The 15,270-nt window shown below is 48.0% G+C and overlaps 1 protein-coding gene across 3 annotated transcripts in view; it reads right to left on the bottom strand.

The window, feature by feature from the left end:
* LOC139571113 (KH domain-containing, RNA-binding, signal transduction-associated protein 2-like) overlaps positions 1–15,270 on the bottom strand; it is a 139,428-nt gene that overhangs the window by 53,320 nt on the left and 70,838 nt on the right. For all 3 annotated transcript variants that reach the window (XR_011674237.1, XR_011674238.1, XM_071393674.1), the window contains exon 4: positions 2,984–3,130. Coding sequence is in view for 1 of the 3 variants with exons in the window: in XM_071393674.1 (XP_071249775.1) it covers positions 2,984–3,130 (147 nt within the window). In the remaining 2 variants the exon portion in view is untranslated. The remainder of the gene's footprint in view (positions 1–2,983; positions 3,131–15,270) is intronic.

Raw genomic sequence — 15,270 nt, 5'->3', positions numbered from 1 at the left:
GGACACTATAAAGTCAATGGACAATAAGAGCACCTCCTCCCAGCTGCCCACTGCACTGAGGCTAGGTAACAGGTAACCACCAATAAACTGAGGCTAGGTAACCACCAATAAATCCAAGATAATCGAGAATTTCAATTAGCATTTCTCTACGGCTGGCCATGCTTTCCTCCTGGCTACCACAACCCGGCCAACAGCTCCGCACCCCCCGCAGCTACTTGCCCAAGCCTCCCCAGCTTCTCCTTCACCCAAATCCAGATAGCAGATGTTCTGAAAGAGCTGCAAAACCTGGACCCGTACAAATAAGCTGGGCTAGACAGCTAGCCCAGCTTATTTCGCTACTATGGCCTATTTATTGCCTTACCTCCTCACGCCATTTGCACACACTGTATATAGACTTTTTTTTCTTCTATTGTGTTATTGACTGTACGCTTGTTTATTCCATGTGTAACTCTGTGTTGTTGTTTTTGTCGCACTGCTTTGCTTTATCTTACACAGGTCACAGTTGTAAATGAGAACTTGTTTTCAACTAGCTTACCTGGTTAAATAAAGGTGAAATAAAATAAAATAAATAAAAAATACAGTGTATTCGGAAAGTATTCAGACCCCTTGACCTCTTCCACATTTTGTTAAGTTACAGCCTTATTCTAAAATGAATTACATTTTTTATTCTCCCATTCTCCCATTCTTCTCTGCAGATCCTCTCAAGCTCTGTCAGGTTTGATGGGGAGCGTTGCTGCACAGCTTTTTTCAGGTCTCTCCAGAGACGTTTCATCGGGTTCAAGTCTGGGCTCTAGCTGGGCCACTCAAGAACATTCAGAGACTTGTCCCGAAGCCACTGCTGCATTGTTTTGGGTGTCTACTTAGGGTCATTGGCCTGTTGGAAGGTGAACCTTCGCCCCAGTCTGAGGTCCCGAGCGCTCTGGAGCAGGTTTTCATCAAGGATCTCTCTATATATTGCTCCATTCATCTTTGCCTCGATCCTGACTAGTCTCCCAGTCCCTGCCGCTGAAAAACATCCCCACAGCATGATGTTGCCACCACCATGCGTCACCGTAGGGATGGTGCAAGGTTTCCTCCAGGCGTGACGCTTGGCATTCAGGCCAAAGTCTTCATCTTAGTTTCATCAGACTAGAGAATCTTGTTTCTCATGGTTTAAGAGTCTTTAGGTGCCTTTTGGCAAACTCCAAGCGGGCTGTCATGTGCCTTTTCCTGAGGAGGGGCTTCTGTCTAGCCACTCTACCATAACGGCTTGATTGGCGGAGGGCTGCAGAGATGGTTGTCCTTCTGGAAGTTTCTTCCATCTCCACAGAGGAACCCGGGTCCTCGACACAATCCTGTCAATTCCTTCGACCTCATGGCTTGGTTTTTGCTTTGACATGCATTGTCAACTGTGGGACCTTATATAGACAGGTATGTGCCTTTCCAAATCATGTCCAATCAATTGAATTTACCAACAGGTGGACTCCAATCAAGTTGTAGAAACATCTCAAGGATGACCAATGGAAACAGGATGTGCCTGAGCTCAATATCGAGTCTCATAACGAGTCTCATAAGGGCCATAATACTTATGTAAATCAGGTATTTCTGTTTTGTTTTTTTATACATTTGGAAACATTTCTCAAAACTTGTTTTTGCTTTGTCATTATGGGGTACTGTGTGGAGATTGATGAGGAAGGCTGTAACATGACAAAATGTGGAAAAACTCAAGGGGTCTGAATACTTTCCGAATGCACTGTACCTAATGAATTGTCTTTTCACAAATGTTGCCTGCCCCTTTTAGGGAAAACCCTCTGAACCAGATTACACATTGTCTGACTACCATGGCATTTTGTTTGCTTGCAAGGTGAGTTTTGGAAGAAGTCCATTGATTCTAAACTGACAGATGAATATAGAGACTAACAGGATCTCATGCTTTGGTAGGCTGTAGTGAGTGGGCATGCCAAGGAAAATGCCAAGCTTTGGATTGGCTACTTTGGTCCTCCTCCATACTTAATTTGAAAGAAAGATAAATACCTCAAACAAAAGCCTCCTCCTCCAACTCAGTTGCATTTAGGTGAGTTTATCATCAGGCTCTGGAAATGAGTCTCCATGAAATGAGACAAACGGCATGGCGGGCAAAAAACAAATCCCAAAAGTAGAAGTACATTCAAACCTTACCAACGCAATAATACTTGAGGGGTACACACAGGTGTCCTTCTACTTGACATTCTAGTCTGGTGGCCACTATGAACAAAGTAGAGATATTAAATATATATTGTCTGGACTGAGCTGGGGGGTACAATGACCTGATCAGTGCAGCTGCCGAAGCTGAAGCAGACCTCTGGCCCTCCAACAAAGCTAAGATTCTGTGATGTAAACCCTAAGGAAAGGAGGGGGGAAGCACAAGAAATGCCATGAGGAAACTCTCATCCAGCCCTTCTACCAGAGGGATTGGCAGACACTGCAAATATGTATTAATATTTACAGCCTCAGCTGAGCATGCCTACACAGTACGCACATTAATTACCGTTAACTGCTGTAGGCTCAAAGTCGGCAGAGCCTTGCAAGTGGCTCCATACTGAACTTGTTAATTGTGGAATAAATTAACTAACTTGTTAGCTAGATGGGAATGGGTGGAGGGAAGTGGGGAGGGGGGCAGAGCAAAGGAAAAGCTTTATTTGCGTTGTAATATTTAAAAAAAATACTATAGCAACCTGCCAGAAAATATAGCAAGTTATGTGAAAAAACTACTTAATTTTCATTATTGAGATATTTAATTTGGGGTTGTGCCAAAACGTGTCAATGTCCAACATCCAACCTCAGTCTGTTTGGAGCTGTTTTCCTCACTTGCTTAACCCTGTAAACTTTCAATTACATCTGAGAGTGCAAAAAAAGCCCCAGTAGAGGAATCCACAAGAGCAGAAGTGCATAGACCCATCTGAATGTACAACTCACAATTACCCTGGAGGAATTTGAGTAAATGAAATGGTTTAAACGAACTTACTGGAACTAGGAATTTCTTAATCTCCTCCAAGGCATGGCTCATGCGGGAATAGGCCTCTCCAGGTGGAGCGAAGACTTCAATTAAAACATGGAGATCGTTACTCAAATGGGCATACTTGGCCTCTCCACTTTTCCTCAACTCTTCTTCCTGAGGAAAAAAAATGAACAAAAAAATCAGGTCAAATATTATTGTAGGTCTGAAAGGAGAAAGTGAAAGCAATAATTACAAATAGTACAGTGGGTATGATGGAGATATCAAGTGAAGCATGTGGGGTATACAAGAATCATTTCTAGCCCACAGCTGCCTGTTGATAAATTCAATCTCATCAGCATGTTTTCATTGACTTCCTCCCTCAAGCATTTGGGAGGTTGGGAGGGAGATGTCCCTGTTGCATGCCAGCCAGCCTATCAGACTGCATCCACCCACTGGGATTTACACCATGAAGCTATGGCTGAATCATATTGCTGGTTTTGGTTTACATTATAAATAAGATACTACAAATTTGAATGATGTGTGAACCGTATTTGTGGTCTTCAATGACATACAGGGGTTGCATCCTAACTTGGAATGTATGTATTAGTGTGTGACTAACTGTGATGTTAATCAATCATTACGCAACAATGCAAACACACCAGGTAGGATTCTGGTTTATGAAGATATGATCATCAGAAATGTGAGCTAAACCTCCTCACAGTGTGGTTGACAAAGCAGTTGGACATTTAGTAGTGTGCTATATTGAATTTGTGAATGACTAAGAGATCCTATCTTCATCAGACAAACTACACTACCTCCCACTCTGAAGGACCAGTCACCGTTCCAAAGTGTCCTGATTGCTGAAGGTCGCCACTACAAACTGTTCTTCAGAAAGCCGGTAATTACTTCAGCCAGCATTACCGTCTTATGTTGATTACCTTGGGCTCTGGCACACATTCAAAGACTGGGGGTGCTTTGATGTGGGAATTCTCCCTGATGCTTGATCAGTGGTGTGGTGCACTCCCTCATCACATCAGCCCTCTTGTCCATTTCTTAATAAACACTTCTTGATTCCCAGAGCGTACGACATGACAGGCTATGATGACCTAAGAATATGTTGTATAGATAACCTAATTTGGTTCCAAGGTGAAAGAGGCACTTGAGCAAATGTATTCTTGAAACCCATAGCTACCCTAAAGGGAGGTAACCTAATGGTGTCGGTCTAAACATTCGCAAATTGCCAGAGTTTTTTAAAGATACATTGGTCTTCAAAATAATCCTGAGTGGCGTAGCGGTCTAAGGCACTGCATCGCAGTGCTTGAGGCATCACTACAGACCCGGGTTCGATCTCAGGCTGTGTCGTGACCAGGAGTCCCATAGAGCGGCGCACAATATTCCGGGTTAGGGGAGGGTTTGGCCGGGGGGGCTTTACTTGGCTCATCGCTCTCTTACGACTCCTTGTGGCGGGCTGGGTGCCTGCAGGCTGACTTCGGTCGTCAGTTGAATAGTGTTACCGCTAACACATTGGTGTGGCTGGCTTCTGGGTTAAGCAGGCGGGTGTTAAGGAGCGCGGTTTGGCGGGTCATGTTTCAGAGGACGCATGATTGGGGAGTTGCAGTTATGAGACAAGATCGTAATTGGATATCACAAAATTGGGGAGAAAAATATATAAAAAATATATATCTCTGGATAGTGCCAATACATTACTGAGATATTCACGGTAACTTGAAAAACTTGAAAAACAATTCTCCAATTGCTAACAGGGAATATGCAATGATATTATTAAGGCATATCAAATTATATTTGGTGTTTTATATTATTTGCACTTTAAGCTTTAAAAATAGCCTCTTACACTTTAAAAATAGCCTCTTACAAGACACATCATAAAATATGTTAATGAGCTAGAAACAACTATAACATGCACCCACTACAGTTCAAAATGTTTTTAGCGCTTAAAAAATACGGTTTGGTACTGTTTCTCCGGAGTGGTACTGAATTACAGTAAATTACTGACAGAAGAGTTGCCAGCAAGTAACTGTATATTTACAGGACAAGGGTTTTAGATTCCTAAAATACAGTATGGTACTGTAGTCTGTGGCGTACTGCATTCTCACTCACGGGTGCAGCAAATACAAGGCACAGATCGAAATATGTTAATGAGCCAGAGATTCTTTCCAAACCCACAACAAGTTCACACAATGCACCATAATTTACAACATACTGCAGTAAAATTAAAGTAAACCTGGTAATAAAGTACTTTCCTGCAAAATGTTAATTTTACAGTAGTGTAGTGGAATGCCATTGAGCCCCCATAGTGCATTGCTCTTTACAGTACTATAGAATTCTAGTAGCTAACTGTAAAATTGTGGCTGTAAATGCACAGCAATTTGTTACGGTGTAGAGCTACTGTAGGGTGGGACAATTTAAAACTCCTGAAATAATCTGTATTCTACACAGACAGAGAACATATGAGAAAATAGAATGACTGTGTAGGCCTATATGAAAACACTATAACACACTATTTTACCTGTGCAAAGCACAGAGACGTCCAACAATAAACTACACTGAAGGGTTAGAAATTCACACACCAGAACATAACTTGCACAACGCTTACAAACAAACAATCACCGACAAGGACAATGAGGGGGAACAGAGTTTAAATACACAACATGTAATGAATTGAAACCAGGTGTGATACAAGACAAGACAAAACCAAAGGAAAATGAAAAGAAGATCAGCGATGGCTAGAAGGTCGGCGACCTCGACCACCGAACCCCGCACGAACAAGGAGAGGGACCAACTTCGGCGGAAGTCGTGACAGTACCCCCCCCCTGACGCGCGGCTCCAGCGGCGCGTCGACACCGGCCTCGGGGACGACCCGGAGGGCGAGGCACAGGGCGATCCGGACGAAGACGGTGGAACTCCTGCAGCATAGATGGGTCCAACACGTCCTCGACCGGAACCCAGCACCTCTCCTCCGGACCGTACCCCTCCCACTCCACAAGATACTGAAGGCCCCTCGCTCCCCGATGTCCAGAGGGGGCGGAGGAACCTCCCGCACCTCAGACTCCTGGAGCGGGCCAACCACCACTGGCTTGAGGAGAGACACATGGAACGAGAGGTTAATACGGTAATCGGGTGGAAGCTGTAACCTATAACAAACCTCGTTCACTCTCCTCAGGACTTTAAATGGCCCCACAAACCGCGGACACAGCTTCCGGCAGGGCAGGCGGAGGGGCAGGTTTCGGGTCGAGAGCCAGACCCGGTCCCCCGGTGCAAATACCGGGGTCTCACTGCAGTGGCGATCTGCATTAACCTTCTGGCGCGTCACGGCCTGCTGAAGGTGGACACGGACGGCTTCCCATGTCTCCTCCACGCACCTGAACCAGTCGTCCACCGCAGGAACCTCGGTCTGACCCTGATGCCAATGTGCCAGAACCGGCTGGTACTCCAGTACGCACTGGAAGGGAGAGATGTTAGTGGATGAGTGGCGAAGCGAGTTCTGTGCCATCTCGGCCCAGGGCACGAACTCCGCCCACTCCCCCGGCCGGTCCTGGCAATAGGACCGTAGAAACCTACCCACATCCTAGTTCACTCTCTCTACCTGCCCATTACTCTCGGGGTGAAAACCTGAAGTAAGGCTGATCGAGACCCCCAGACGTTCCATGAACGCCTTCCAGACCCTAGACGTGAACTGGGGACCCCGATCAGACACTATATCCTCAGGCACCCCGTAGTGCCAGAAGACATGTGTAAACAAGGCCTCCGCAGTCTGTAGGGCCATAGGGAGACCGGGCAGAGGGAGGAGATGACAGGACTTAGAGAAACGCTCCACAACGACCAGGATCGCAGTGTTACCTTGTGAGAGTGGAAGATCAGTAAGAAAATTCACCGTCATCCACCAATGCCGCTGTGGAACGGGTAAGGGGTGTAGCTTACCTCTGGGCAGGTGCCTAGGAGCCTTACACTGGGTGCACACCGAGCAGTAGGAAACATAAACCCTCACGTCCTTAGCCAAGGTAGGCCACCAGTACCTCCCGCTCAAACTGTCCGACCGATCCCAGGATGACCAGAGGAGGGTGACGTGTGGGCCCAATAGATCAACTGGTCACAGACAGCAGACGGGACGTACAGACGCCCAGCGGGACACTGGACGGGAGCGGGCTCTGCACGTAACGCCTGCTCAATGTCCGTGTCCAGCTCCCACACTACCGGCGCCACCAGGCAGGAGGCAGGGAGTATGGGACTGGGATCCATAGGCCGCTCCTCTGTGTCATACAGCCGGGACAATGCGTCTGCCTTCGCGTTCTGGGAGCCTGGTCTGTAAGAAAGGGTAAACACAAAACGGGTGAAAAACATGGCCCACCTTGCCTGGCGAGGGTTCAGTCTCCTCGCTGCCCGGATGTACTCCAGATTGCTGTGGTCAGTCCAGATGAGAAAAGGGTGTCTAGCCCCCTCAAGCCAATGTCTCCACACCTTCAAAGCCTTGACGACAGCCAACAACTCCCGGTCCCCCACGTCATAGTTTCGCTCCGCCGGGCTGAGCTTCTTCGAGAAGAAGGCACAGGGGCGGAGTTTTGGTGGCGTACCCGAGCGCTGAGAGAGCACAGCTCCTATCCCAGCCTCGGACGCGTCCACCTCCACTATGAGCGCCAAAGAGGGATCCGGATGGGCCAGCACGGGAGCCGAGGTAAACAGAGCCCTCAGGTGACTAAAAGCCCTGTCCGCCTCAGCTGTCCACTGCAAGCGCACCGGGCCCCCCTTCAGCAGTGAGGTAATGGGAGCCACTACCTGACCAAAACCCCGGATAAACCTCGGGTAGTAGTTGGCAAACCCTAAGAACCGCTGCACCTCCTTTACCGTGGTGGGAGTTGGCCAATTTCGCACGGCTGCAATGCGGTCACTCTCCATCTCCACCCCTGAGGTGGAAATGTGATACCCTAGGAAGGAGACGGACTGTTGTAAGAACAGGCATTTCTCAGCCTTGACGTACAGGTCATGCTCCAACAGGCGACCAAGCACTCTGCGCACCAGGGACACATGCTCGGCGCGTGTAGCGGAGTATATCAAAATTTAATCAATATACACCACTACACCCTGCCCGTGCAGGTCCCTTAAAATCTCGTCTACAAAGGCTTGGAAGACTGATGGCGCATTCATCAACCCGTACGGCATGACGAGGTACTCATAGTGCCCAGAGGTGGTACTGAAAGCCGTCTTCCACTCGTCTCCCTCTCGGATACGCACCAGGTTGTAAGCGCTCCTGCGATCTAGTTTTGTGAAGATGCGCGCCCCGTGCATTGACTCTATCGCTGTGGCTATGAGCGGTAGCGGGTAACTATACCTCACCGTGATCTGATTCAGATCCCGGTAGTCAATACACGGGCGCAGACCTCCCTCCTTCTTCACAAAAAAGAAACTCGAGGAGGCGGGTGAAGTGGAGGACCGGATGTACGCCTGACGCAGGGATTCGGAGACATATGTTCCCATAGCCTCCGTCTCCGCCTGTGAGAGGGGATACACGTGACTCCTGGGAAGTGCAGCGTCTACCAGGAGATCTATCGCACAATCGCCCCGTCGATGAGGTGGTAATTGAGTCGCCTTCTTTTTGGAGAAGGCAAGAGCCAAATCGGCATATTCAGGGGGAATGCGCACGGTGGAGACCTGGTCTGGACTCTCCACTGTAGTAGCACCAACGGAAACCACTAAACACCTATCCGAGCACTCTCGCGACCACCCCGTGAGAGCCCTCTGTGGCCAAGAAACAGTGGGATTATGACAAGCTAACCAGGGTAGGCCCAGCACCACGGGAAACGCAGGAGAGTCAATAAGGAAGAGACAAATTCTCTCCGTATGACCCCCCTGCATAGGAGCGGTGACCTCCCTAATCAACCCTGACCCTAATGGTCGACTATGTAAGGCGTGAACGGGGAAAGGCACATCCACGGGAACGATGGGGATCCCTAAACGGGGCTAAAGCTCTATCAATAAAATTCCCAGCCGCGCCTGAATCGATGAGCGTCTTATGCTGGGAATGCGGGGAAAACTCAGGAAAAGTGACAGACACAAACATATGTGCAACAGAGGGCTCTGGGTGAGAATGGTGCCGGCTCACCTGGGGTGACGCCAGAGCGCCGTGCCTGCTGCCTCGATACCTAGAGGAACCAACGCGGCACCGACCGGCAGTGTGACCTCTGCGGCCACAGATGGTGCACGAGCTGCACACCGCCCCTCCCAGCTCGATGGGTATCGGAGAGGGGGTGAGTGGGAATGGAACTAACAGACCCCGATCTGAACGTCCGCGGGTAGCCAGCAGGTTGTCCAGCCGGATGGACAGGTCCACCAGCTGGTCGAACGTGAGGGTGGTGTCTCTGCAGGCCAACTCCCGACGGACGTCCTCGCGCAGACTGCAACGATAATGGTCGATCAGGGCCCTGTTGCTCTATCCCGCGCCGGCAGCCAGGGTCCGAAACTCCAGGGCGAACTCCTGGGCGCTCCTCATCCCCTGCCTCAGATGGAAGAGGCGCTCACTCGCCGCTCTACCCTCGGGCGGATGGTCGAAGTCTGCCCGGAAACGGTGGGTGAACTCCTCAAACTGGTCCAACGCCGCATATCCCTCTCAACACAAGGCGTTGGCCCACTCCAGGGCTTTCCCGGGTAAGGCACGAGACGAGGGCGGACACCCTCTCACGGCCCGATGGAGCCGGGTGGACGGTGGCCAGGTATAGCTCCAGTTGAAGCAGGAACCCCCAGCAGCCTGCAGCCTCTCCGTCATACTCCTGGGGCAGGGAGAGATGAATCCCACTGGAACCAGGTGGAAAAGGGGCGCTCAGAGAAGACCCTGGTTGTGCTGGTGGAGGCGCTGGAAGAACTCCCTGTCTCTCCCAGCGGTCCATAGTCCGGACAACACGGTCCATGGCGGTGCCAAGATGGTGAATCATTGCTGCGTGCTCCCGGACGCGCTCCTCCACCTCTATAACCGGGGTACCTGCTCCTGCTGACTCCATAGAAGGGTCCGTGATTCTGTAAGGATGCGTGCTGGTGGCAGGGAAGTCAGGCGCAGGAGATTGAACTTGGTATAAACGGAGCAGTTTAATAAGTGCTCAAAAACTCAGAAAACCAAAATATACAAAATAAAACAAGTGGGTACAAAACCCGTCGCACACCAGAACATAACTTGCACAATGCTTACAAACAAACAATCACCGACAAGGACAATGAGGGGGAACAGAGGGTTAAATACACAACATGTAATGAATGCGATTGAAACCAGATGTGATACAAGACAAGACAAAACCAAAGGAAAATGAAAAGAAGATCAGCGATGGCTAGAAGGTCGGCGACTTTGACCGCCGAACGCCGCCCGAACAAGGAGAGGGACCAACTTCGGTAGAAGTCGTGACGTGTCTGAAAACTTTGTTCCCTTTTATGCCAATCTGAATAGCAAAATGCTCTGTTGTTTTAAAAGCTGGGCTTGTCTTCTAACATGAATGTAATTTTTTTTTTATTGGTTCAATATGAGTACAGCAGGTCGTGAGTGCAGCAGAAGTTGAAGATAGTTGAAGGCAATATGAATAGGTGTCATAGATATACAATGGCACAAACAAATATGACTGTATGAAATGGATGATTGGTAATCTGATATGCAACATTACAGGAATGTTGCATATCATATTTTATAAATGCTAATTAATAACACTGGTCTACTATCTAGTTAAAGTAATTATTAGAACAGATTAAAGACACCACTTATTAATTACAATTACACACTGATTACAAAATAATCAACTTCCACAAGTTAGTAACAAATAATTACTAATCGATAGGTAGGTTATTAGCTGGATTTATGGTACTGTAGAAGAGTGTCATAGCACTGGTAAGACAGGTCTGTTAAAAAGCACTGACAATAAACTTTAAGGCAAACACAGAGTCAAAGTATATCTGAGAACTGTTCAAATCATGTTGCATTTGGAAGTTCTCCTCTGACAGCCAGGGACTTTATTGATCACAAAAAGACACAGGTCTCTGGCGTGTTTCTGAGGAATACGGAGAAATACAATGATGTTGCCTGCTGTACTGTACTGTATAGAAACACATATCAAAGGAGTGAAAACCACTTCACCCTGACACTTTTACTTAGTTTAATAGAATCTTATGACCCAGTTTCAGCAGCAGTTAGTCAAGTGCCACATGCCAAAGATCCCTTTCTTTCAGGATTCCCAGCTGCCACTGAGGTTGTTCTCATTAACTTGTGTGACTACTTGTATGTAGGACTAGTTATGAAACCCTGGAAGCACTGCCCTACACAATACTTAAATAATTCTGCCTCCTCAACCCTCCTCTCCTCCCTTTCTGCATCCTTTGACTCTCTATGTCCCCTATCCTCCAGGCCGGCTCGGTCCTCCCCTCCTGCTCCGTGGCTCGACGACTCATTGCGAGCTCACAGAACAGGGCTCCGGGCAGCCGAGCGGAAATGGAGGAAAACTCGCCTCCCTGCGGACCTGGCATCCTTTCACTCCCTCCTCTCTACATTCTCCTCTTCTGTCTCTGCTGCTAAAGCCAATTTCTACCACTCTAAATTCCAAGCATCTGCCTCTAACCCTAGGAAGCTCTTTGCCACCTTCTCCTCCCTCCTGAATCCTCCTCCCCCTCCTCCCCCCTCCTCCCTCTCTGCTGATGACTTCGTCAACCATTTTGAAAAGAAGGTCGACGACATCCGATCCTCGTTTGCTAAGTCAAACGACACCGCTGGTTCTGCTCACACTGCCCTACCCTGTGCTTTGACCTCTTTCTCCCCTCTCTCTCCAGATGAAATCTCGCGTCTTGTGACGGCCGGCCGCCCAACAACCTGCCCGCTTGACCCTATCCCCTCCTCTCTTCTCCAGACCATTTCCGGAGACCTTCTCCCTTACCTCACCTCGCTCATCAACTCATCCTTGACCGCTGGCTACGTCCCTTCCGTCTTCAAGAGAGCGAGAGTTGCACCCCTTCTGAAAAAACCTACACTCGATCCCTCCGATGTCAACAACTACAGACCAGTATCCCTTCTTTCTTTTCTCTCCAAAACTCTTGAACGTGCCGTCCTTGGCCAGCTCTCCTGCTATCTCTCTCAGAATGACCTTCTTGATCCAAATCAGTCAGGTTTCAAGACTAGTCATTCAACTGAGACTGCTCTTCTCTGTGTCACGGAGGCGCTCCGCACTGCTAAAGCTAACTCTCTCTCCTCTGCTCTCATCCTTCTAGACCTATCGGCTGCCTTTGATACTGTGAACCATCAGATCCTCCTCTCCACCCTCTCCGAGCTGGGCATCTCCGGCGCGGCCCACGCTTGGATTGCGTCCTACCTGACAGGTCGCTCCTACCAGGTGGCGTGGCGAGAATCTGTCTCCGCACCACGTGCTCTCACCACTGGTGTCCCCCAGGGCTCTGTTCTAGGCCCTCTCCTATTCTCGCTATACACCAAGTCACTTGGCTCTGTCATATCCTCACATGGTCTCTCCTATCATTGCTATGCAGACGACACACAATTAATCTTCTCCTTTCCCCCCTCTGATAACCAGGTGGTGAATCGCATCTCTGCATGTCTGGCAGACATATCAGTGTGGATGACGGATCACCACCTCAAGCTGAACCTCGGCAAGACGGAGCTGCTCTTCCTCCCGGGGAAGGACTGCCCGTTCCATGATCTCGCCATCACGGTTGACAACTCCATTGTGTCCTCCTCCCAGAGTGCTAAGAACCTTGGCGTGATCCTGGACAACACCCTGTCGTTCTCAACTAACATCAAGGCGGTGACCCGTTCCTGTAGGTTCATGCTCTACAACATTCGCAGAGTACGACCCTGCCTCACGCAGGAAGCGGCGCAGGTCCTAATCCAGGCACTTGTCATCTCCCGTCTGGATTACTGCAACTCGCTGTTGGCTGGGCTCCCTGCCTGTGCCATTAAACCCCTACAACTCATCCAGAACGCCGCAGCCCGTCTGGTGTTCAACTTTCCCAAGTTCTCTCACGTCACCCCGCTCCTCCGCTCTCTCCACTGGCTTCCAGTTGAAGCTCGCATCCGCTACAAGACCATGGTGCTTGCCTACGGAGCTGTGAGGGGAACGGCACCTCCGTACCTTCAGGCTCTGATCAGGCCCTACACCCAAACAAGGGCACTGCGTTCATCCACCTCTGGCCTGCTCGCCTCCCTACCTCTGAGGAAGTACAGTTCCCGCTCAGCCCAGTCAAAACTGTTCGCTGCTCTGGCACCCCAATGGTGGAACAAACTCCCTCACGACGCCAGGTCAGCGGAGTCAATCACCACCTTCCGGAGACACCTGAAACCCCACCTCTTTAAGGAATACCTAGGATAGGATAAAGTAATCCTTCTAACCCCCCCCCCCCCCCTTAAAAGAGTTAGATGCACTATTGTAAAGTGGTTGTTCCACTGGATATCATAAGGTGAATGCACCAATTTGTAAGTCGCTCTGGATAAGAGCGTCTGCTAAATGACTTAAATGTAAATGTAAATGTAATACTCAATAGCTTCACTAGAGTTGAAATGCATTCAAATCTGAAAAATGTTGCTTATCTTGGGAAACAAGAAAATAAAATGCATAAACCAGAATGATCAACTAAAACAATTATTTGATCTCGTAATAAGATTATTTGCATTTGTTCCTTCATTATAGAAAATGTCTGTCCAACCCAATGAAAGTATTCACATCCCTTTACCTTTTTGTGGGATTAAAACTGATTTAATTGTCATTACATTTGTAAAAAATAAAACACTAGATATGTCACGGCCGTCAAAAGGAGGAGACCAAGGCGCAGCGTGGTATGCGTACATTCTTCTTTATTATAAGAATGAACACTGAACAAAAATAACAAAAATAACAAAATGAACCGTGAAGCTATACAAATGAGTGCTGACAGGCAACTACACATAGACAAGAACCCACAAACACCAAAGGGAAAATGGCTACCTAAATATGATCCCCAATCAGAGACAACGATAAACAGCTGCCTCTGATTGGGAACCATATCAGGCCACCATAGACATATAAATCACCTAGACCTACAACAACCCTTGACATACAAAAACCCTAGACAATACAAAAACTAACGTACCCACCCTAGTCACACCCTGACCTAACCAAAATATAAAGAAAACAGAGATATCTCAGGTCAAGGCGTGACAAGATAAGTATTCAATACATGTTTGAATCACCTTTGGCAGCGAATACAGCTGTGAGTCTTTCTGGGTAAGTCTTATTTGTTTATTTATTTATACCCCTTTTTCATGGTATCCAATTGGTAGTTACAGTCTTGTCTCATCGCTACAACTCCCGTACGGACTCGGGAGAGGTGACGGTCGAGAGCCGTGCATCTTCCGAAACACAACCCAACCAAGCCAGCAGCTTTAATAAAAGGTACCCGCAAAAGGGTTTTCTAATGATCAATTAGCCTTTTAAAATTATAAACTTGGATTTGTAATGAACATGATGGGAGACAGAGAGCTGGTTTCAAGCGCAGGGCACAGCAGGTGTTTATTGCAAAGGACCACAGGACAGGGGGTCCAAAAGGGGGTCCAAAAGGGCAACAGTACAGGCAGGGAAAAGGCTTGTAAAGTAGTCCGGGAGATCAGGCAACAGGTAGATAACAGGAGATAACAGGAAATCCGATAGGCTAAAGTACAGGCAGGGAATAGGCAAAAACTATCATACACGGGAGGAGTAAATCACGGGAAACCCAGCCCTCAGAAAGACGTGTGTCACAAAACAAACAATACCTCACAGTGACGGGGTGCAAAGAACTGAACTAAATAGTGTGGGATAATGACTTACAGGTGTGTGAACAGGTGATTAGAATTCAGGTGATTGGGATCTGGAGAGTGAGCTGCGTTCAGGGGATCTACGTGTTTGAGGGTGTGAGTTGGAAGCAGACGTTACAGGATTAGCTAACACAACGTGCCATTGGAACACGTTGATGGTTGCTGATAATGGGCATCTGTATGCCTATGTAGATATTCCATAAAAAATCTGCCGTTTCCAGCTACAATAGTCATTTACATTATTAACCATGTCTGCACTGTATTTCTGATCTATTTGATGTTATTTTAATGGACAGAAAATGTGCTTATCTTTCAAAAACCATGACATTTCTAACTGACCCCTAATCTTTGAACGGTCGTGTACATTATTTACCTTCAGAGGTGAATGTATCAAACCAGTTGCCGTGATAGATTTTTTGTTGTTGTTGTGCACTCTACTCAAGCAATAGCATGGCATTGTTTCACTGTAATAGCTACTGTAAATTGAACAGTGCAGTTA

Source organism: Salvelinus alpinus, chromosome 3 (assembly GCF_045679555.1).
Source record: "Salvelinus alpinus chromosome 3, SLU_Salpinus.1, whole genome shotgun sequence".
NCBI lineage: Eukaryota > Metazoa > Chordata > Actinopteri > Salmoniformes > Salmonidae > Salvelinus > Salvelinus alpinus.
The sequence above is the reverse complement of the archived record's forward strand: the minus strand, read 5'-3'. Positions and strand labels throughout refer to the sequence as shown.